The sequence below is a fragment of the Rhincodon typus genome, chromosome 1 (genome assembly GCF_021869965.1).
Source record: "Rhincodon typus isolate 14 chromosome 1, sRhiTyp1.1, whole genome shotgun sequence".
Taxonomy (NCBI): domain Eukaryota; kingdom Metazoa; phylum Chordata; class Chondrichthyes; order Orectolobiformes; family Rhincodontidae; genus Rhincodon; species Rhincodon typus.
Genome location: NC_063332.1, coordinates 45,867,107 through 45,891,833, shown reverse-complemented (window position 1 = coordinate 45,891,833; position 24,727 = coordinate 45,867,107). Strand labels below are relative to the sequence as shown.

The 24,727-nt window shown below is 44.1% G+C and overlaps 1 protein-coding gene across 1 annotated transcript in view; it reads right to left on the bottom strand.

Moving 5' to 3' along the window:
• LOC109925989 (DDB1- and CUL4-associated factor 12-like) overlaps nucleotides 1-16,642 on the bottom strand; it is a 60,472-nt gene extending 43,830 nt beyond the window's left edge. Inside the window, exon 1 of the mRNA XM_048612256.1 lies at nucleotides 16,291-16,642. Coding sequence (XP_048468213.1) covers nucleotides 16,291-16,347 — 57 coding nt within the window. The 5' untranslated portion in view covers nucleotides 16,348-16,642. The remainder of the gene's footprint in view (nucleotides 1-16,290) is intronic.
• Between the last annotated feature and the right edge of the window lie 8,085 nt (nucleotides 16,643-24,727).

Here is a 24,727-nt window from a genome sequence, read left to right as displayed (position 1 = left end):
GATAAGGGAGCAGATAGGTGGAGAGGAGACAGGTCAAAGAGGCGGGGATGAAGCCAGTAAAGGTGAGTGTAGGTGGGGAGTTAGGGTGGGGGTAGGTCAGTCCAGGGAGGATGGACAGGTCAAGGAGGCGGGATGAGGCTGGTAGGTAGGAAGTCGGGGTGGGGCTTGAGGTGGGAGGATTGGATAGGTGGGAGGAAGGACGGACGGACAGACAGGTTAGGGAGGCAGGGATGAGCTGGGCTGGTTTTGGGACGCCGTCAGGGAGGGAAGATTTTGAAGCTTGAAGTCCACATTGACACCATTGGGCTGCAGGGTTCTTTTTGTGATGTGTTCCCCTCACTAGGATAGCACGCTGGAAATCAAGCCCCACCATTCCCATAGTCATTAGAATGTTAAAGATTTTTGAAAGTACACACAATTCCCCAATTTACTGACTTTCTGACCCAGGTTGACAGAAAGCATGGACCAGGTTTCAGTACTTAAACTCTAACCCCTTATAAATGCCCCTTCTACACACATATATACAGACATAGAGAGAAGTAAAAAACGGGCGGGGGTTGAGTGATTCAAACTTAGAATCGTACAGCACAGAGGAGGCCCTTCAGTTGATCGAGTCTGCATCTGATTAAGTGACAAGTTTAAGTTCAAGTCACAATTTACAGCCATGGCTGAAGGGAAAATAAACTGGTTAAACAAGTTTAAAATGTTTTTCGTGGAGAGAACAAAGACAGTGCAGATCATGAGCACAAGTCAGGAGTGTGATGGAATATTCCCCACTTGCCTGAATGAGTGCACTTCCAACAACACTCAAGAAGCTTGACACCATTCAAGACAGAGCAGCCTGCTTGATTGGTACCATATCCACAAGCATTCAATCCCTACACCACCGATGCACAGTACCAGCAGTGTGCAATATTTGCAGGATGCATTGCAGAAATTCACCATGGTCTTTTTTCATTCATTCATTGGATGTGGGTGTCACTGACTGGGCCATCATTTATTGCCTATCCCTAATCGCCCAGAAGGCAGTTAAGAGTCAACCACATTCCTGTGGGTCTGGACTCACATGTAGGCCTGACCAGGTAAAGATGGCACAGTCTTTCCCCAAGGGACATTAGTGAACCAGATGGGTGTTTTTCCAGAGCTAAAGAGTCATCTCGACTCAAAATGTTAGCTTGTGATGCGTGTGACCGGCTATGATCTCCAGCATTTGTTGTTTCCATATCAAGAAACAGGTGTTTGGAGGAAAAACTACAGGGCCTGACAACAGTGCTAAAAACATGCTCAAGTAGCCACATTTCTCCAGTATTACTACAATGCTCGTATCTACCTGGCATTGTGGAATATTGCTGAGGTACATTCGGTGCACAGAAAGGACACATCTACCTCAGCTGATTACCACTGAGTCAGTCTACTTAATCAAGAAAGTGACCAGAAGGGGTCACTGACAGTTCTCAACAGTAATGGTTCAATTTGGGTTCTGCAAGGAACACACTGCTCCTGATCTCATTATATTTTTAGTCCTAACATGGATAAAAGATAAGAACTCAAGAGGTGAGGCAAGAACAACCTGCCCTTGACATCAAAGCATCATTCATTCACATGTGGCACCAAGGAATAATTAGAAAAATTGAAGTCAATAAGAGTCTTGAGTAAAGTTCTCCAGTGGTTCGAATTGAACTGAAGAGAGAGGAAGGTGGTTGTGATTGTTGGAGACCATCCATCCGTGTTCCAGGTCATAGCTGCAGGAGTTCTGCAGCATAGTGTCCTAGGCATAACCATTTTCAACTGCTTCATCTCCATTTTAAGTACAAAAAGCCCAACAGTTGCATAATGTTCTGTATCATTCAAAACTCAATCATACAGCATAGAAACAGACCCTTTGGTCCAACCAGTCTCTGCCAACCATAATCCCAAAGTAAAATTAGTCTCACTTGCCTGTGATTGGCCCATATCCCTCCAAACATTTCTTATTCATGTGCTTAAAGACATACAGCACAGAGACAGGTCCTTCAGCCCAAACTGGTCCATGCCGACCAAAATGTCCATCCACACTAACCCCATTTCCCTGTACTTGGCACATATCCTTCTAAACCTTTTCTATGCATGTATTCATCCAAATGCCTAATAAATGGTGTCAATGTACCCGTCTCAACCACTTCCACTGGCAGCTCCTTACAACAGCCTTGTAAGTTTCTTCTGCACTCTTTCCAGTATAATAACATCCTTCCTACAGCAAGGTGACCAAAACTGAACACAATACTCTGAGAACGGCCTCACCAATGTCCAGTACAACTGCAACATAACTTCCCAACTTCTATACTCAATGCCCTGACGAATGAAGGCCAGTGAGCCAAAAGCCTTCTTCACTGCCCTGTCTACCAGTGACTCCACTTTCAGAGAATTGTGCACCCGAACTCTGAGGTCCCTCTGTTCCACTACCCTCCTTAAGGCCCTATCATTCACCATGAAACTCTTATCTGGATTTCACTTTCCAAGATGCAACACCTCACTCTTATCTATATTAAACTCCATTTACCATTTCTCAGCTCACTTCCCCAGCTGATCAAGATCCTGCTGCAATTTCTGATAACCTTCCTCACTGTCCACGATACCGCCTACTTTAGTGTCATCGGCAAACTTACAAATATGCCTTGTACATTCTCATCCAAATCATTGATATGAATAACCAACAGCAATGGGCCCAGCACCGACCCCTGAGGCACACCATTAGTCACAGGCCTCCAGTCCAACAAGCATCCTTCCATTATTACTCTCTCTTCCTACTGTCAAGCCAACTACGTACCCAATTTGCCAGCTCTCCCTGGATTCCATGCAATCTAACCTTCCACAACATCCTACCATGTGGAACCTTATCAAAGGCCTTACTAAAATCCATATAGACTACATCTACTGCCCTGCCTCAACAACATTCCTAGTCACTTCATCAAAGGACTAACAAATTTGAGAGGCATGATCTCTCACGCACAAAGCCATGCTGACTACTCCAAACAAACACTGTTTTTCCAAACGCATGTGTATCTTATCCCTCAGAATCTTCTCAAGTAAGTTAGCTACCACAGATGTTAAGCTTACTGGTCTATAATTCCGAGGTTTTTCTTTGCGGCCCTTCTTGAATAAGGGCACAACATTCGCTATCCTCCAGTTTTCCGGGACTTCACCGATGGCTATCAGCCAGGGCTCCCGCAACTTTTTCTCTAGCCTCTTGCAGGGTTCTTGGATATATCTGATTAGGACCAGGAGATTTATCCACTTTCATACATTCTAATACTTCCAACACCACTACTACTGTGATATGGACTGTCCCCAAGATATCGCCACTAACTTCCCCAAGTTCCAACACCTTCACGTCTTTCTCCACGGTAAACACAGAGGAAAAATATTCATTGAGGACCTCGCCTATCTCCTGCGGTTCCATACATACATGTCCACTTTGGTCCTTGAGGCGTCCTATTCTCTCTCTAGTTCTTCTTTATCTTTTAATATACTTAAACAATCTCTTTGGATTCACCCTAACCTTCTCAGCCAAAGCTATCTCATGCCCCCTTTTCGCCGTCCTGATTTCCTTCTTCAGTAAACTCCTAAATATACCTCCGGTGACGCCCTCAATCCCAGCTACCTGTTCCTGAGCCATATCTCCTCCTTTTTTCTGCTCAAAGCCTCAATGTCTCGTCATCCAGGGTTCCTGACTCCTGACAATTTCATCTATGTATCTTTTAAACATTATAACTGTACCCGCAACCACTTCCTCTGGAAGTTCATTCCACACACAAATCAAAAAGAAAATCTCCCCTCGTCTTTTTCTAAACCTGTCTCCTCTCACCTTAAAAATATGCCTCCTAGTCTTGAAAACCCCCAATCTCGGGAAAAGACATTTGCCATTCACTTTATATATACCCCCATGATTTTATAAATCTCTTCAAGTCCTGAACTGCAACAATATTTTTGTTATTCGCAGCCACTGCTCAAAATCATGCAGCTCACTTTCTAATAGCACTGTGGGTGCACCTATGCCCCAAGGATTACAGCGATGCAAGAAAGCATCTAGGACAATTTGACAGGCAATAAACACTGGCCTAGTAGCAATATGCAATATGCAATATCCTGTGAACAAACAAGTGAAAACAAATACAGTTTTTCTTTCCCAAAGAATGCACCGTCACCGAGATGTGATTATCATTCCTTCCAGACCTGAAGTGAAGTGACAGCTCAACATTTGAGAGCTAACTATTTTGTCAAACAACATTTGATGAGCAAAATTTAACTTCAGGAGTTAAGTGAAACATTTTAACACAAAATGAGACATAGGCTTACTTTAAGAGGCAGATGACCATTTTTTTAAAAATCCAACAATAAGCCAATTTTAGAGATGTGGTAATAGAGAAAGCTGAATACTTCCGTCTTTCAAAATAGTGGAAATACTTAGGTCATTTCCGATCTTCCCAATAATTTGTCAAGACCTCGACAAGCAAAGAAAGTAATTAATTTAGTAATTAAATAAAATTTTATAATAAAAATATAAGGCATAAATAATACAGCAGGGCTGGTGCAGATACTGCATCAGGCAGAAAAACATATCATGGATTTATGAGATAACAAGGTGTAGAGCTAGATGAACACAGCAGGCCAAGCAGCATTAGAGGAGCAGGACGTTTCGGGTCGAGACCCTTCTTCAGAAATCATGGATTTATGTTCATTTGTTTTAAAAGCTGACAAAACTGAAGAGTGCAGAGCATAATTTAAGGGTACATTAAAGGAGCTGATGGTTAGATTAACTATGAATATGGCTTAAAACTATCAAAATGAAAAACACTGGATAAAACACAAAAATTAGCTTAAGGGAAAAGAAAGAAAGCAGCAAGAGACTAACAGGCTTAAAAGACATACAAGTTTTAAGCAGCTAAATTAGTGGAAATGAAGCTTGGCAGGAATGAGAGCTGATGCATCGGGCAGAACAAATCAACAGGGATAAGATATTGTTTACTGCTTAACTTCATTCTCTATTGTATCAAAGTGGAGTGCACAATCTACATTTTCCTTTAAGTCTGGGTGTGAAGGTTCTCAATAACTTTTATTTTGTTCCTCCATTTCTTAATTATCTTGTTAATGCTGGTTTGCTTAACTGGGAGTATTTTTGCCAATCCTTGCAATCTGTTTGCTGTGAAAGGGTTTATATCAACAATTTGCCAACATATGTAGTTTATCTTCCATTGGTATACAAGAAGGGACCTAATGACAAAGCATGGCAAATTCAGTCGAGTTCAGTCAATTTCTTAATATACCTTAAACCACACTGAATACACAATTTAACTGCAGAAGCCACACAAAACATTTTAACACAAAATGAGATAAAGATTACTTCAAGTAAAGAGACATGTGTCCTGCTTTAAATATAGCAATAATTAAGTCTAAGATATGCAGTGACAGAGGAAGCTCAATACTTTCACCTTTCAAATGAGTAAAAATACTTAGGTCATTTCCTACCTTCCCCACAACTTGTCAAGACCTCAACAAGCAGCAGAGAATGTAATTAATTTAATTATTAAATAAAAATTTCCATCAATAAAAATATAAGACATAACAGGTACAGCAGGGCTGATGCAGATGCTGCATTAAATTACCCTAAACTTCAGTTCTATAATCTTTCATTTCAGGTACACAAATTGTCATTTAGTAGTACCCAAATTTTCGAAGTTCTTTCTTCCCTTACTTATCACTTTTCAAATACTTAAGATCTCACGATCATATCCTCAGTGTTGAGGCAGTGCCTCAAAACAAAACTTCAAATGCTTGTGACTAAGTTCTTTGCATCTACAACTAATTATTTCTTTTTAGAGAACTTTTTTAAATTCATTTTGCGAGATGTGGGCATTGCTGGCTGGCCAGCATTTGTTGGCCGTCCCTGGTTGCCCTTGAGAAGGAGGTGGTGAGCTGCCGTCTTTAACCGCTACAGTCCATCTGCTGTGGATTGACCCACAATGCCATTATGGAGGGACTTCCAGGATTTTGACCCAGCAATAGTGAAGGAATGGTGATATATTTCCAAGTCAGGATGGTGAGTGGTTTGGAGGGGAACTTGAAGGTGATGGTGTTCCCATATATCTGCTGCTCTTGTCCTTGGAGATGGAAGTGGTCCTGCGTTTGGAAGGTGCTTTCTGAGGACCTTTGGTGAATTTCTGTAGTGCATCTTGTAGATAGTACACACTGCTGCTATTGAGCGTCGTTGGTGGAGAACTTTCACTATAATTGCTGAAAAGCAGGTCATATTTCTCAAATTATCATTCAGGTTCTTTTTCAGTTTTAGCACCAAGTTAAACCTGGCATCTAGATGCTGCTTTTAATACCCAAATTCCTTCCCTCTTGCAAGGTTGGCAGATTTCACTTCTGGAAGTTCCTCAGTTGTATCTCTTGCTTTTTCCTCCTTGTGCATACCTTTCATTCCACGAAAAGCAACATCACCCCGTCTACCAAAATTTTATCAAATCCTACTTTAGTACAAAGAACAATACAGCACAGGAACAGGCTATTCAGCCAACCAAGACTGCAGTGACGTATGATGACTTTCTAAACTAAAAACTACTTCCCTCTACGCAGTGCATATTCCTCTATTCCCTGCCTATTCATGTATGATGTGGAGGTGCCAGTGTTGGATTGGGGTGGACAAGGTCAAAAATCTCATGACACCAGGTTACAGTCCAACAGGTTCATTTGAGGACACAAGCTTTCGAAGTCTCACTCCTTCTTCAGGGGTCAATGAGAGAGGTGGCATCAGACATACAATTTACAAGCAAAAGATCAAAGGGTTTTAGAACTGATGCGAATGTATTGAACAAACCAAAGATGGCAGTTAAATCTTTAATCAGTTAGAAAGGATTAATACGCAAATCGCAGAATTTCTTTCAAGTCACTGCCCTAAGATAACGAAAGGTTTTATCAGTATACCAGAGGTGACACCTCTGGTCAGACAATGCATTTTAGGTGGGAGGCCTTGTTTAGAATCTGGCTGTGTATTAACTTGGAGTCAGACTGGTTTTATGCCCAAAGCAGGAATTCATAGAAACGTAGAAAATAGGAGCAGGAAGCAACCATTTGGCCCTTCATGCCACCACCCCCAATCACCGGAAGAGCTCTGCCACCGTCACTGCCCATTACCATCACCATCTCCCGTCAACGTGAGGGGCCATGTCCACCACCACTTCCAACCACCGGGAGGAGCCACCCATTCTGCAAAAGGTCCACTCCAGCCGCCACACCAATTAAGCGACCAATCACCACAGAAGGCTCCAAAGAAAAGATTAATGAAAGAATCAAACGAGAAAGACAAGTAAAAAAGAAATTAAACAAAGCACGTGGGAGTGGATGAGTCCTGGGCAATAGCCTACACACAGCCCTGTTACGCCATCACCATTTTTAATCCCTTGAACCTTGGGCACAAAGAGGTGGGGTTTTAAGGGATGTCTTAAAGGAGGAAAGTAAGGCAGTCAAAGCAGGTGCTAAACCATGGCCTTGTTTGGAAAGAAACACAAACTTAGGTAACAGAGACCATTGGCCCATCGTGCCCATGCAAACCAAAAATGAGTCATCTAACTTCATCCCACCCTCCAGCTCTTAGCTCGTAACTCCTCGATATTCGAATTTCAGCCTGTACTATATTTTCACGTAACTCGCTCCAGAACACCACCACCCACTGGGTGAAAACATTTCACAACTTCCATCTTAAATTCTAATAATCAGCTGACATCTCTGTCTTAGTTAACTGGCCCCTCCATTAACATAAATTAACATTCTTTCCATCTACTCAAGAACAAAGAATAATCCAGCACAGGAGCAGATCCTTCAGTCTTCCAAACCTACACCAACACATTGCGTTCTTCCACACTAAAGCTGTCTTCACTTACAGGATCCGCATCCCTCTACTCCCTTCCTATACATGTATTTGTCCAGATTCTTCACGAATGCTGCTATGGTGTCTGCTTCCACCACCTGCTCAGGCAGCACATTCCAGGCTGTCCTCACCATTTGTGTGTTAAACGTGCCTTGCACATCTCTTTTAGCTGCCGCCGCCACCATCACCACCACGAACCTGTGTCCCCTAGCAATTGACCCCTCCATCCTGGAAAATTGCCTCATACTTTCCACTCTATCCATGCCATTCACCATCTTATAAACTTCTTTCAGGTCACCGCTCAACCTCCTGCATTCCAGTGAAAACAAACCCAGAATATCCAGCGATAGTAGGAACTGCAGATGCTGGAGAATCCGAGACAACAAGGTGCAGGGCTGGATGAACACAGCAGGCCAAGCAGCATCATAGGAGCAGAGAGGCTGACGTTTCGGGCCTAGACCCTTCATCAGAAAAGGGGGAGGGGAAGGGGGTTTTGAAATAAATAGGGAGAGAGTGGGAGGCGGATAGAAGAGGGATAGAGGAGAGGATAGGTGGAGAGGAAACAAACAGGTCGAAGAGGCGGGGATGGAGCCAGTAAAGGTGAGTGTAGGTAGGGAGTTAGGAAGGGGATAGGTCAGTCCAGGGAGGACGGACAGGTCAAGGGGGCGGGATGAGGTTGGTCGGTAGGAGATGGAGGTGCGGCTTGAGGTGGGAGGAGGGGATAGGTGGGAGGAAGAACAGGTTAGGGAGGCAGGGACGAGCTGGACTGGTTTTGGGATGCGGTAGGGGGAGGGGAGATTTTGAAACTTGTGAAATCACCTGCACATCTGCCAATGTGGTATACTGCATCCGCTGTACCCGGTGTGGCTTCCTCTACATCGGGGAAACCAAGCGGAGACTCGGGGACCGCTTTGCAGAACACCTACGCTCGGTTCGCAATAAACAACTGTACCTCCCAGTCGCGAACCATTTCAACTCCCCCTCCCATTCCTCAGACGACATGTCCATCCTGGGCCTCCTGCAGTGCCACAACGATGCCACCCGAAGGTTGCAGGAACAGCAACTCATATTCCGCTTGGGAACCCTGCAGCCCAATGGTATCAATGTGGATTTCACAAGTTTCAAAATCTCCCCTCCCCCTACCGCATCCCAAAACCAGTCCAGCTCGTCCCTGCCTCCCTAACCTGTTCTTCCTCCCACCTATCCCCTCCTCCCACCTCAAGCCGCACCTCCATCTCCTACCGACCAACCTCATCCCGCCCCCTTGACCTGTCCGTCCTCCCTGGACTGACCTATCCCCTTCCTAACTCCCTACCTACACTCACCTTTCCTGGCCCCATCCCCGCCTCTTCGACCTGTTTGTTTCTTCTCCACCTATCCTCTCCTCTATCCCTCTTCTATCCGCCTCCCACTCTCTCCCTATTTATTTCAAAACCCCCTTCCCCTCCCCCTTTTCTGATGAAGGGTCTAGGCCCGAAACGTCAGCCTCTCTGCTCCTATGATGCTGCTTGGCCTGCTGTGTTCATCCAGCCCTGCACCTTGTTGTCCAGAATATCCAGCCTTTCTTCTTGGCTAAAATTCCCCATACCAGGCAACATCCTGGTAAACCTTTTCTGTATCCTCTCCAAAGCGTTACACATCCTTCTGGCAGTGTGGTGACCAGAACTGTACACAATATTCCAAGTGTGGCCTAAAACTAAAGTTCTACAAAGCTGCAGCATAACTTGTCTATTCTTAAACTCAATGCCCCTTCCAATGAAGGCAGGCATACCGTAAGCCTTTTTTACTACCTTACTTACCTGTGCTGCCACCTTCAGTGATCTGTGGACCTGCACATCCAGATCCCTCTGCATATCAATATTCCTAAGGGTTCTGTCATTTACTGTATAATTTTCACCTGTACTTGACCTGCCAAAACACATCACCTCATATTTGTCCAGATTAAACTCCATCTGCCAGTTTTCTGCCCATGCCTCCAAATGATCTATATCCTGCTGTATCCTCTGTCAATTCTCCTCACTATCCGCAACTCCACCAGTCTATGTATCGTCCACAAACTTACGAATTAAACCAGCTACATTTTTCTCCAAATCATTTATGTAGACCATGAACAGCAGAGGTCCTAGCACTGTTCCCTGTGGAACATCACTAGTCACTACCCTCCATTCCAAAAAGTATGCTTCCACCACTACCGTCTGTCTTCTATGACTAAGCCAGTTCTGTATCCATCTTGCCAGCTCACCCCTGATACCATGTGACTTCACATTTGTAACAGTCTGCCATGAGGGACCTTGTCAAAGGCTTCACTAAAGTCAATGTAGACATCAACTGCTTTTCCCTCATCAATCATCGTCGTCACCTCTTCAAAAAACTCAATCAAGTTAGTGAGGCATAACCACCTCTGCAGAAAACATATTGTCTATCGCTAATAATGCATTTGTTTCTAAATGAGTATAGATCTTGTTCCTGAGAATCTTTTCCAATAATTTCCCTACCACCGATCTGAGGCTCACAGGCCTATTATTTCCTGAATTATCCCTGCTACCCTTCATAAACAATGGGACTACATTGGCTATTCTCTAGTCTTCTGGGACCTCACCTGTGGTCAAAGAGGATACAATGATGCCTGTCAATGCTCCAGCAATTTGCTCTCTTGCCTCCCACAATACTCTGGGAAGGATCCAATTCTTGGATAGATCCCATCAGGACCTGGGGACTTATCTACCTTAATACTTTTTAAGACACACAGCACCTCTTCCTTTTTAATTGCAACATTGCTTAGAAGTTCAACACTCCCTTCCCTGAGATCATCCTCCACCAATTCCTTTTCTTTACTGAATACTGACACAAAGTGTTCATTTAGGACCTCACCTACCTCTTCTGGTTCCACACAGATTCCCTCTGTTGTCCCTCAGTGGGCCAACCCTTTCCCTGGCTACCCTCTTGCTTTTCATGTATGTATAAAAAGGCTTGGGACGCTCCTTAATTCTGTTTGCTAACAACTTTTCATGACCCCCTTTTAGCCTTTCTAATTCCTTGCTTAAGTTTTTTCCTACTTTTCTTATATACTTCAAGGGCTTTGTCAATTCCCATCCTCCTAGACCTTACATATGCTTCCTTCTTCTTTTTGACCAAGGTCATAACAAACCCGGTCATCCAAGGTTCACATAACTTGCCATACCTATCCTTAACTCTCGCAGGAACATGCCGCTCCTGAACGCTTATCAACTGCCGTTTAAAATACTCCCACGTCTGTTGTAGATTTCGTCTCAAACAGTCACCTCCAATCAAAATTCTCCAGTTCCTGCCTAATATTGTTGTAATTTGCCTTCCCCCAATTTAACACCTTCACTTGAGGACTGCTGTCATCCTTATCCATGAGCATCTTAAACTCACAGTATTATGGTCATTACACCCAAAATGCTCCCCCACTTCACTCACCTGGCTGGGCTTATTTCCCAAAACCAGGACCAGTGTAACCCTATTCCTGGTTGGGCTGTTCATATCGTGTCAAGAAACTTTCCTGAATGGTCCTTACAAATTCTTCCCCATCCAAGTCCCTAGCACAAAACAAGCTACAATCAATACAGAGGAAGTTAAAATCACCCCCCACAACAACCCTGCTATTTTTACATCTTTCCAAAATCTATCCACATATTATCTTCTCTATCTCCCACTGGCTGTTGTGAGGCCTGTGGCATACCCCCAGCATTGTGATTTCACCTTCCCTATTCCCGACTTCTATACATATTGCCTCGCTGCACAAGTCCTCTGATGTATCCTCCCTCAAAACAGCTGAGAGATACAGCTTACCAATAATGCAATTCCCCCAACCCTTTTACATCCCTTTCTATCATACATGAAAGGTCTAAATCCTGGGGCATTCAGCTGCCAGTCCTGTCCAACTTTCAGCCAGGTCTCCATAATGACAATAATGTCATAATTCCAAATGGAGGCAATGCCTAGTGGTATTATCGCTGGACTATTAATCCAGAGACCAATATAACATTCTGGGGTCAAATCCTGCCACGGCAGATGGTGGAATTTGAATTCAATTTTAAAAAAAATCCGGAATTAAGAATCTAGTGATAACCATGAATCCATTGTCGATTGTCGGGAAAACCCATCTAGTTCATTCATGTCCTTTAAGTAAGCAAACTGCCAGACCTTATTTGGTCTGGCCGAAATGTGACTCAAGACCCACAGCAATGTGGTTGACTCTCAACTGCCCTCTGGGCAACTGGGATGGGCAATAAATGCTGCCTAAAAGCAACGCCCTTATCCAGTGAATGAATAAAGAAAAAGAAAAGTACTAACCAACCTTTTATACTTTTCGCATTGAAACACATGCATTTCAGATCACCTTCCCTGCTCTTTTCAGGACCATTTCACTGCCTGTTCTTGTTTTTATTCATGTTTGTCTTGGTTTCTATCTCTCTCCCAATTTCTGCATCTATTGCCCTACTCCTCTGGTTCCCAACCCTTGCCACACTAGTTTAAATCCTCCTCAACCACTCTACCAAGTATACCCCCAGGACATCAGTCCTGATCCTGCCCAGGTGTAACCCATCCAGTTTGTAGGGTCCCACCTATCCCAGAACTGATCCCAATGCCCACGATTCTGAAACCCTCCCCCTCACACCACCTTTTCAACCATGTGCTCATCCTATATATCTTGCTGTTTCTGTTCTGACTAGATTGTGATACTGGTAGTAATCCTGAGAAAACTACTTTTGAGGTCCTACATTTCAAATTTCTTCATAGTTCTCTATATTCTGCTTTTAGGAGCTCGTTTTTTTTTTAGAAACTATGTCGTTACTACGACCACTAGCTGTTCACCTCCCACTCCAGAATGTCCTGCAACTGCTCCAAGACATCCAGGACCCTAGCACCAGAGAGGCAACACACCATCCTGGACTCTCATTTGCAGGCACTGAAACGTCTAACTGTTCCCCTTACGATTGAGTTCCCTGTAACTATAGCACTTCTATGCCTATTTCTCCCTTCCTCCATGGCAGAACCAATCGTGGTACCATGAATTCGGCTGCTGTTTTTATCCCAAGAAGCTATTTAGGCTTGTCATAGTGTTATACAATTCTCCATTCCTAGCCACATTTCAAATTACCTTTGTACCCTCCTACACGATCATATACTATTTATAACAAACCTAACAAACTTCATTGAATTTTTTGAAGAAGTGACTAAGGTTGTGGACAAGGGAGTGTCTTTGGATCTTCCTTATGTGGACATCCAGTCCAAAGACGTGCAGGTTAGGTGGAGTTAAGGGGATAGAGTGGGAGGCTGGATCTGGGCGGAATGCACTTCAGAGGGTCTGTGCAGACTCAATGGGCTGAATGGCCTCTTTCTGCACTCTGTGGGTTCTATGATTCTAGCAGGCAATTTATAAAGTCTCATGTAAGAGACTCAACTAATTTAGAAGCCATGGAATGAGGACAATTTACTGGCTGGAAAACTGGTTGAGTGGCAGGCAACAAGAAAGTAGGAAAATGGCTACATACTTAAATTGGCAGTTGGTCACAAATGGTGTCCCCCAGGCAACTCTGTTAGGGCTCCAACTATTCACATTATTTATTAATGACTTGGATAATGACATACAAAGTCAATATATCCAAATCTGATGACACAAAATTAGGCAGCATTGTAGACAATGTAGATGATAGCACAAAATTGCAAAGGGATATTGATGGACTAGATGAATGGGTAGATGGATTTCAACGTAAGCAGCAGGTAAGACAGATGAACTCAGGACATGGTTAGAAACTTGGGACTGGGATATCATAGCGATTACAGAAATGTGGTTCAGGGATGGACAGGACTGGCAGCTTAATGTTCCAGGATATAAAGGCTTTAGGAAGGATAGAGAGGAGGGCAAGAGAGAAGAGGGAGTGCATTTTTTATTAGGGATAACATTACAGCTGTACTTAGGGAGGATATTCCTGGGAGTACATTCGGGGAAGTTATTTGGGTAGAACTGAGAAATAAGAAAGGGATGATCACCTTATTGGGATTCTGATTCAACATGTGGACGTATATAGTACAGAAGGTGCAAAACTTTACCTTCTCTTGGGAAATAAGGCAGGGCAGGCGACTGAGGTGTCAGTGGGGCAGCACTTTGGGACGAGTAATCATAATTCTATTAGTTTCAAAATAGTGATGGAAAAGGACAGACCCGTTCTAAAAGCTAAAGTTTTAAATTGGAGGAAGGCCTGCTTCTCCGATGTTGTCTGACCTGCTGTGCTTTTCCAGCTTCACATCTATTGACCCCTGTGGTATTCCCAAAGCAGCCTAACCAATGTCCTCTACAGCCATAACATGACCTCCCAACTCATATACTCAAAGCACCGTCCAATAAAGGCAAGCATACCAACCGCCTTCTTCACTATCCTATCTACCTACCACTCCACTTTCAAGGAACTATGAACCTGCACTGCAAGGTCTGTTTGTTCAGCAACTCTCCCCAGTACCTTACCATTAAGTGTATAAGTCCTGCCCTGATTTGCCTTTCCAAAATGCAGCACCCCCACATCTAAATTAAACTCCTCGGCCCATCGGATCAAGGTCCTGTTGTACTCTGAGGTAACCTTATTGGCTGTCCACTACATCACCAATTTTGGTGTCATCTGCAAACTTACTAACCATACCTCCTATGTATCCTGTATTGCTTAATTATCCAGCTACCTTCAGGGATTTGTGGACAAGCACTCACTCTGTCCTCTAAGAATCCGACCATTTATTGTGCATTTCCTTTCGTCTAGTCTGCTCTTTCCAAATGCATGACCTCATACTTCTTTTGAATGAAAGCTATGCTGTTTTTCTATGCATCTGATCAGGCCAGTGAGACTTACTTTCTTACCATCGACACTATCAATTTTCATGCAAGCATGATGTGACATGTAAATATCCAAGTCATTAACATATATTACAAACAGACGAAGATCCAATGGTTCCTTCAGAACCCCAACTGAAAGAGCCAGTAACAAATCATTACAAATTCACAAGAATCGTGATTATGTCATGATTATGGCAAATTGTAAAGTGACAATACATGGATTAAACTGGAAAATGGAGAAATAACATTGGTTAGGATATTGCATTGTGTCACAACTGACAAACAAGGATGCGTGAAACCAACGCGCTAAATTGGCCACACTATATGTTTTCACTTATATGAATTTGTAGTGAAAGCTGTCACTAAAAGGGAATTTTAAAAACAGGAAGTTCTTATCAAGAAATATGTGTTAAACTATTTTTAAATCTATTACAGTTAGTTCATAATGGAAATATATCTCATTCTCAGGAGTATGACATCATAATGGCAAAATGACTTCATAAAGCAATCTCAACTGACTTTTGAATGAGTAAAATGCATAACATTTTGTTCAAAGCCAACAAAACTGTTTCAGATCAAGTACATTTGAACCAGAGAGTTATGAGGGACTGCACACCATTTCCAAAACCAAGACCGAGGTTACAGGAAAATGTACCTCCTACTGCATGAACAGAAACAAGAATATTCCATCAAAATACAAAAGCAAGCATTTGATACCAAATGGACAAAGAGACAATATTACAACATTTTATCAGATTCCAAATCTTTGAAACTCGCAGTTCCAACCCTGATTACCTTCAGTTTTATTATAGTTTTGGAAATTTTGTGTAATAACAAATTCATTTTTAAACTGTGTATATTTAATACTAGATCACATAACTTAGTCTATTGAGGCTAAATCATATCACCACCTTTAACCATTCACATGGATGCAAGTGAAATTCCCAAACTTAATTTAGAGAAGCTCAATATTAAAATTTAAAGGTTTATATTCGTGTCAGATAATAAATATACAAATCAATTTAAAACAAAACCCAGAGTGCCGATATCTTCAAGTTGATTACAAAGTCAGTAAGATCAATCCTTCCTAAAATACAAAGCATTATAGACACAGGATTTAGACCATTCAGCTCTTTGAGCCAGCTGCATTATTCTGAAAAGATTATAGCTGATTGCCCTAACAACTCCACTTTCTGCTCTGTCCATCACAGCCTGGACAAATAAGTTAAACAAAAACATGCCTAACTCAACCTTGGACAAATTCAATTTAAATAAATTTATTGAATTTTAATAAATTCAAGCCTTGGGTGTCTTCCGGGGAAGAGAAACCCACACATTAAAGATCCTCAAGAGAAGAAAATGTGTTAAATAAGCCATTCCGATTGCAATCACCAACGCGGGAAGTACAAAAAAAAATACAGGGCAGTCAAGATTGGCGGGACTGAATTGAGGGGTGTTGCAGCAAATCACATGAGTCCACCCTGGGCCAGATCTACAGCTCATTTGCAATAAAGTAAAAAGATGAGCGGCCTACCTGCTCCGGTTCTAGTTCCGCAGCCTTTCTCTTTCTGCTAACTATTTTTCTGGCCATGATGAGGAAGGGAAAGTCTTTGAATCCACATGGAGGTAGAGTGAATAATAATCGGAGATTCACAGGGCAGGTCCCAAAGAGCGGACGGTGCAGTTTAAAAAAAAATTTAACTTTTTTTTCAAAGAGCACCTGTTTGATATTCAGTGTCGTGATTATTTTGAACTTATGATTACCGAGAGCCGTTTGCAAGTCGGCGTTATTTTATAAAAAAAATTCCTGCCGACGCTGCGCTCGCGCGCACTCAGAGCGAGCGAGCGTCATTCGGACACTTCCGTCCCGCCCCAGTAACGCCCGCCCGATCCACTTCCGTTCCAGTAGTGCGGGATGGACACAGTTTTCAGTTCCGCTCCGGAATGGTCGTCCGATAACTTCCGTTCCGTTCGTGCAGTGCTCGCTCGATACACTTCCGTTCTGTTCCAGTAGTTCCTGATGGATACGCTTCGGTTCCGATCTGAAATGTCCTTCCAACAGAAATGTTTTCGTTTCGTAACTTCTTCCACAAGCTTGATCGACCAAGAAGAATGACACTTTATTTCTTTTGCTACTCCCACCCACTTGCATAAAGTGTATTATATTTCTATCTTAGATCTGATGAAGGATCATCGACCTGAAAACTTTCACTTGTCTCCATCGTGCTGCCTTACTGCTGAGTATATCTAAAACCGAACAGAATCTGCTATTCTCAACTAGAATGTTATTATCACTGTCCATAAGATTATGCTGCATTGGTAATCTGTTGGCAAGGCATAATCATGTGTGCAGACGAATGCAGTTGGGTTCATTAGAACTTAACTTTTATTAATTAGTCCCTGATAAATGAGGTTGCTGACATCGTGGTTGCTTCCGGGTAGCAGATTCAAAGGTGTCACTTGAGAGGCTGCTGTAGTGCACCCAGAGTAAGGCAGGAGAAGTCATGTTTTGTATTAGAACATAGCAGGAGAAGTCACGTTTTGTATTAGAACATAGAACAGTACATCGCTGTACAGGCCCTTCAGCCCACGATGATGTGCGACCTATTATCCAACTAACCTGCATACCCTTCACTTTACTATCATCCACGTGCCTATCCAAGAGTCGCTTAAATGTCCCTAATGTATGTGACTCTACTACCACCGCTGGCAGTGCATTCCACGTACCCACCACTCTCTATGTAAAGAACCTACCTCTGACATCTCCCCTATACATTCCTCCAATCACCTTAAAATTATGCCCCCTCGTGATAGCCATTTCTGCCCGGGGAAAAAATCTCTGGCCATCCACTCTATCTATGTCTCTCATCATCTTGTACACTTCTATCCTTCTTTGCTCCAATAAGAAAGGCCCGTGCTCCCTCAACCTTTCCTCATAAGACCTGCCATCCAGTCCAGGCAGCATCCTGGATAAATCTCCTTTGCACCCTCTCCAAAGTTTTCACATCCTTTCGAGAATGAGGCGACCAGAACTGAACACAATATTCCAAGTGTGGTCTAACCAGGATTTTATAGAGCTGCAGCATAACCTCATGGCTCTTAAACTCAATCCCCTTGCCAATGAAAGCCAACACACCGTACGCCTTTTTAACAACGCTATCAATTTGGGTGGCAACTTTGAGGGATCTGTGGACGTGGACCCCAAAATCCCTCTGTTCCTGCACACTGCCAAGAAGCCTGCCATTAACCCTGTATTCTGCATTCCAATTCGACCTTCCAAAGTGAATCACTTCACACTTTTCTGGGTTGAATTCCATCTGCCACTTCTTTGCCCAGCTCTGTATTTTGTCAATGTCCCGTTGCAACCTACAACAGCCCTCCGCATTATCCACAACTCCACCAACCTTTGTGTCATCGGCAAACTTACTAGCCCACCCTTCCACTTCCTCATCCAAGTCATTTATAAAAATCACAAAGAGCAGAGGTCCCAGAACAGATCCCTGCGAAACTACTAGTCGCTGAGCTCCAGGCTGAATACTTTCCATCTACTATCACCCTCTTTCTTCTATTGGACAGCCAATTCCGTATCCAGGCAGCCAAATTTACCTTATCAAACGCCTTGCTAAAATCCATATACACCACATCCACTGCTCTACTTTCATCAATGTGTTTTGTCACATCCTCAAAGAATTTAATAAGGCTTGTGAGGCATGACCTGCCCCTCACAAAGCCATGCTGACTATCTCTAATCAAACTATGTTTTTCCAAATAATCATAAATACTGTCTCTCAGAATCCTCTCCAATAATTTGCCCACCACAGAAGTAAGACTGACTGGTCTGTAATTTCCAGGATTATCCCTATTCCCTTTCTTGATCAAGGGAATGACATTTGCCACCCTCCAATCTTCTGGTACGACTCCAGTGGACAGTGAGGACGCAAAGATCATTGCCAAAGGCGCAGCAATCTCTTCCCTTGCTTCCCATGGCAACCTTGGGTATATTCCATTTGGCCCAGGGGATCTATCTATCCTCGTTTTTCAAAATTTCTAGCACATCCTCCTTCCTAACACCAACCTGTTTGAGCATATCAGCCTGTTTCACGCTGTCCTCACAAATGACAAGGTCCCTCTCACTGGTGAATACTGAAGCAAACTATTCATTAAGGACATCCTCTACCTCCTCCGACTCCAGGCACAAATTCCCTCCACTACCCCTGATCGGCCCTAACCTCACGCTGCCCATCCTTTTGTTCCTCACATAAGTATAGAATGCCTTGGGGTTTTTCTTAATCCTACCCACCAAGGCTTTTTCATGCCCCCTTCTAGCTCTCCTAAGTCCATTCTTCCATTCCTTCCTGGCTACCTTGTAACCCTCGAGCCCTGTCCACTCCTTGCTTCCTCAACCTTAGGTAAGCTTCCTTCTTCCTCTTGACTAGGTGTGCCACATGTCTTGTCATCCAAGGTTCCTTCACCTTACATCCTTTCCTTGCCTCAGTAGGACAAACCTATCCAGTACTCAAACCAGTGGTCCCTAAACAGCTTCCACAATTTATGCTCCACAGTTCCTGCCTAATAGCATTGTAATTCCCCCTCCCCTAATTAAATACATTCTCATACCATCTGATCCTATCCCTCTCCATGACTATAGTAAAGGTCAGGGAGTTGTGATCACTATCACCGAAATGTTCTCCCATTGAGAGATCTGACACCTGACCTGGTTTGTCGCCAAGCACCAAATCCAATATGGCCTCCCCTCTAGTCGGGCTATCTACATATTGAGTCAAGAATCCTTCCTGGGCACACCTGACAAAATCTGCTCCATCCAAACTATTTGCACTAAGGAGGGTCCAATCGATATTAGGGAAGTTGAAGTCACCCATGACAACTACCCTATTACTTCTGCATCTTTCCAAAATCTGCCTCTCAATATGTTCCTCAGTGTCTCTGTTGCTATGGGGGGGTCTATACAAAACTCCGAATAAAGTGACTTCTCTTTTCCTGTTTCTGACTTCCACCCATACTAACTCAGTAGATAAACCCTCCTCGACAACCTCCCTTTCTGCAACTGTGATACCATCCCTGATTAGCAAAGCCACTCCCCACTTCTTTTACCTCCCTCCCTATTTCTTTGAAACATCTAAACCCTGGAACATCCAACAACCATTCCTGCCCCTGTGTTATCCAAGTCTCCGTAATGGCCACAACATCGTAGCTCCAAGTACTGATCCATGCTTTTAAGTTCATCGCCCTTATTCCTGACACTTCTTGCACTAAAATAGACTCACTTCAACCCGTCACACTGACTGCAACTTTGCCCTGTCAACTGTCTCTCCTTCCCCACAGACTCTCTGCATGCTGTATCTACCTGTACACCAGCTACCCCAGCTTCTGATCCGTAGCTCCGGTTCCCATCCCCCTGCCAAACAAGTTTAAACCCTCCCGAAGACTTTAGGATATTGGTGCCCCTCCAGTTCAGGTGCAACCTGTCCTTCTTGTACAAGTCCCACCTTCCCCACAAGGTATCCCAATGATCCACATATCTGAAACCCTCCCTCCTACACCAGCTGTGCAGCCATGCGTTCAGCTGCACTCGCTCTCTATTCCTGGCCTCACTCGCCTGTGGCACCAGTAGTAATCCTGAGATAACTACTCTGCTCATCCTGCCTTTTATTTTCCAACCTAACTCCCTATATTCACTTTTCAGGTCCTCATACCTTTTCCTACCTATGTCATTGGTACCAATGTGTACCATGACTTCTGCTGCTCACCCTCCCCCTTAAGAATCCTGTAGACTCAATCCGAGACATCCCTGACCCTGGCACCCGGGAGGCAACATACCATCCAGGACTCTCATTCACAACCACAGAATCTCCTGTCTGTTCCCCTAACCATTGAATCTCCTATCACTATTGCTCTCCAATTCTCCCCATTCCCTTCTGAGCCACAGAGCCAGGCTCAATGCCAGAGACCTGGCCGCTATGGCTTTCCCCTGGTAGGTTGCCCACACCCCCAACAGTATCCAAAGAGGTATACTTATTATTGAGGGGAATGGCTGCAGGGGATGCCTGCACTGTCTGCCTATGTTCTTTCGGTCACCCAGCTACTTTTCTCCTGTAATATTGGTGTGACTACCTCCCTATAATGCCTCTCTGTCACCCCCTCAGCCTCCTGAATGATTCGGAGTTCATCCAGCTCCAGCTCCAGTTCCCTTGACGCGGTCTGTGAGGAGCTGGAATTGGGTGCACCTCTCGCAGGTGAAGTCAGCAGGGACACTAGTGGTGACCCTCACCTCCCAAATCCTACAAAAGATGCATGTAACTGCCCTAGCTTCCATCCCCTCTGCTCTAAATTGCCAAAAGAGATAAAGAGAAAGAAGAAAAAAGAAAAAAACAACCTCACCTTACCGACACTCCACACAAGAGTCTTTTTTTTTGGGTTAAAAGTGGAGAATGGGTGGGAGACACTTCACGTGAAGTGTTTCAGGTTTAGCCACTGCCTAAATATATTAGTTCACTTATCCAGCAGACCCCGTGTCCACATTTGCTCCTGCTCAGCCTTCGCTCCGCCTATTCACGAGGCAAGTATTTTATACGCAAACCTACCTTCCCGGCTGCCCTCTGGCCCGTGCTCTCACGACTCCTGCCACTGAAATGGAGTATTGGTAACAGTAAGGGAACATATTTGAACTCCTCAGATACTGAAGCAGTCCACATTCATATGCAACAAGATCTGGACAGTATCCAGGCTTGGGCTGACAAGTGGCAAGTGACATTTGTGCCACACAAATGCCAGGCTATGACCATCACCAATAAGAGACAATCTAACCACCGCCCCTTGACATTCAATGGTGTTACCGTCACTGAATCCCCCACTATCAACATCCTGGGGGTTACCATTGACCAGAAACTCAACTGGACTCACCACATTAACAGAGTGGCTACAAGAGCAGGCCAGAAGCTGGGAATACTGCGACGAGTAACTCATCTCCTGACTCCTCAAAGCCTGTCCACCATCTACAAGGCACAAGTCGGGAGTGTGATGGAATACTCCCCACTTACCTGGATGAGTGCAGCCCCAACAACACTCATGAAGCTTGACACCATCCAGGACAAAGCAGCCCGCTTGATTGGCACCACATCCACAAGCATCCACTCCCTCCACCACCGACGCTCAGTAGCAGCAATGTGTATTATCTACAAGATACACTGCAGAAATTCACCAAATACACTCAGACAGCACCTTCCAAACCCACGACCACTTCCATCTAGGAGGACAAGGGCAGAGGTATATGGGAACACCACCACCTCCACGTTCCTTTCCAAGTCACTCACCATCCTGACTTGGAAATATATCGCCATTCCTTCACTGTCGCTGGGTCAAAATCCTGGAATTCCCTCCCTAATAGCATTATGGGTCAACCCACAGCAGGAGGACTGCAGCGGTTCAAGAAGGCAGCTCGCCACACCTTCTCAAGGGCAACTAGGGATGTGCAAGAAATGCTGGCCAGCCAGCGATGCCCACATCCCATGACATTAATAGAAAAAAATATATACATCAGAATATAAGACCAAGGAGCAGGGATATGTGGTTCAAGCCTGCTGTGCCATTCTAGTCAGAAAGCAGGAAACTACAGACCACTTATTTTAACATCAGGTGCAGGGAAAATATTCAAAGTTGTTATTAAAGAAATTAGAGCAGGGCACTGAGTTAAGTTCAAGGTAATCAGCCAGAGTCAACATGGTTTTGTGAAAGAGTTAAAGCTTAATGTTTACCCAGTCTATTGGAATTCTTTGTGTTTCTCATGTGCTGTGGTTAAAAGTGATGTACTGTACTTGAATTTTCAGATGACATTTGATAAAGTACAACATCATAGGTTATTGTGAAAAATAAAAGCTTGTGATTTTGGATGGGGGTGGGTGTAACATTGGTATGGATAGAAGTTTGGCTGACAGACAGAAAACAAAGGGCTATGAATTTTTTTCAGGTTGGCAGTTTGTAACAAGTGGTGTGCCACTGAGATTGGTGCTGACACCTCAACTGTTTACAATATGTATAAATTACTTGGATGAAGGTGGAGCAGACTCAAGGGCCTCGAACGGCTACTCCTGCTTCTTCATGCATTCAGTAAGATGGCTCATCTTACCCTTTGGACAGAGCCTTTAATGAGTTTAAGGGCTAAGTGGTTCTAGCAGAAGCCAAACTTGAGTGTCAATGAGCAGGTTATTTCTGCGCATATGCTGATTTATAACTTTGTTTACAACTCTTTCCATCACTTTAATTAAGATAATTAAGAGTAGATTAATGAGACAGTAATTAGGCAGGCTGGATTTGACCTGGTTTTTGTGGGCAGGACAGATTTTAGCAATTTTCCATGTTGTCAGTTTCCTAAGTTGTCAAATACAAGCATATGAATATTGGAACTAGGAATAGGAGCAAGCCAGTCAGCCAATTAAAACTTGCTCTGCCATTGAGTAAGATGATGGTAAACCCCCACTGCCGCCCCTCCCCCCCACCCACTGGAAACTCAAAGATGGCAGCAGTGTAGCAGGGCTGCAGGTCTCATCTGTTTTCCTTTTTTTACTTCTGCTCTCTTTCATTTTACTTCTTTTGCTTTTTTGTTTCTTTAGCGGGTTAGTCAGCAGCATCGCATGACAGTGAGAGCAGGCCGTGCGCAGAGTGGCGGTATCCTCCCGGTGGTTGGAGGTGGCAGATGTCGTTCCTTGTGGCATGCAGGGCCAGCGGCAGCAAAGCTCTTCCAGTGATCAGAGGTGGTGGCAGTGGACTCGTTAAGATGGTGGCGCCGGTAAGATAACATTTGCAGATGGAGCGGGACTTTTCGCAAAACAGCGGCCAGGCCTGGCAGCAGAGCCAGGGACTGCTGGTTGCAGTAGGCCCAGAGTGGACATTGGCGAGGCGACAACTGCAGTGGTGGAAGCATGGTATGCCCAGAGCGGGCATTCCTGGTGTCATCGAGGGAGCGACGGAGCCAGGGACTCCTGGTTGCGGTTGTGACAACCAGCAGTCCCTACACTGGGACTATTGGTGAGGAGGCAGCGGAGCCAGCGACTCCTGTTTGCAGGGCGAGTGTGGGTTCAGCATGAAGTCAGTGGCGGCGTCGGTGAGGTGGGCCCAGCAGCGAAGAGTGGCGACTCCTATGTTGATGGCGTGAGGTGGTAGAGGACTCTCTTTCAGTTATATCTTTTTACTCTTTTTATTCTTAAACTATAAAAATGGTGCCAAATGGTGGCAATAGTTGAAACTTCTTACTGTATTTTACTGTTTAATTGACTGTAAAATGCAAGTGACAATAATAATAAATCATTCATTATCGATCTTGCTGAACAAGAATGTATCTGCCTCAGCCTTAAAATATTAAAGGACGCCACATGTATGTTGCCCGACTCTGAAATTCTTTTCATGATGCCAGGATCCTGTTTCTTTGCCCAAAGCCAAACTGTACTTTTTTTTAAAATTCTTTCATGGGATGTGAGTTTCGCTGGCTCGGTCTGCATTTATTACTCATACTTAGTTGCCCTTGAACAGGTGGTGGTGAGCTGCTTTCTTGAACTGCTGTAGTCCATATGATATGGGGAGACCAAGAATACTATTAGGGAGGGAATTTCAGGATTTTGATTCGACCACACTGAAGGAATGATGATATATTTCTAGCACAGGATGGTGAGTGGCTTGGAGGGGAACTTGCAGGTTATGGTGTTCCCATGTGTCTGCTGTCTTTTTCTTTCTAAATGAAACTGATCATGGGTTTGGAGGGTGCTGTCGAAGGAGCTTTGATGATTTTCTGCACTGCATCTTCTGGATGTTACACATGGCTGCTACTCAGTCAGTGGTGGAGGGAGCAGGATGATTATGGATGTGGCGCCAATCAAGCGGGCTGCTTCGTCCTGATGGTGTCAAGCTTCCTGAACATTGCTGGTGCTACATTCATCCAGTCAAGTGGGGAGTATTCCTTA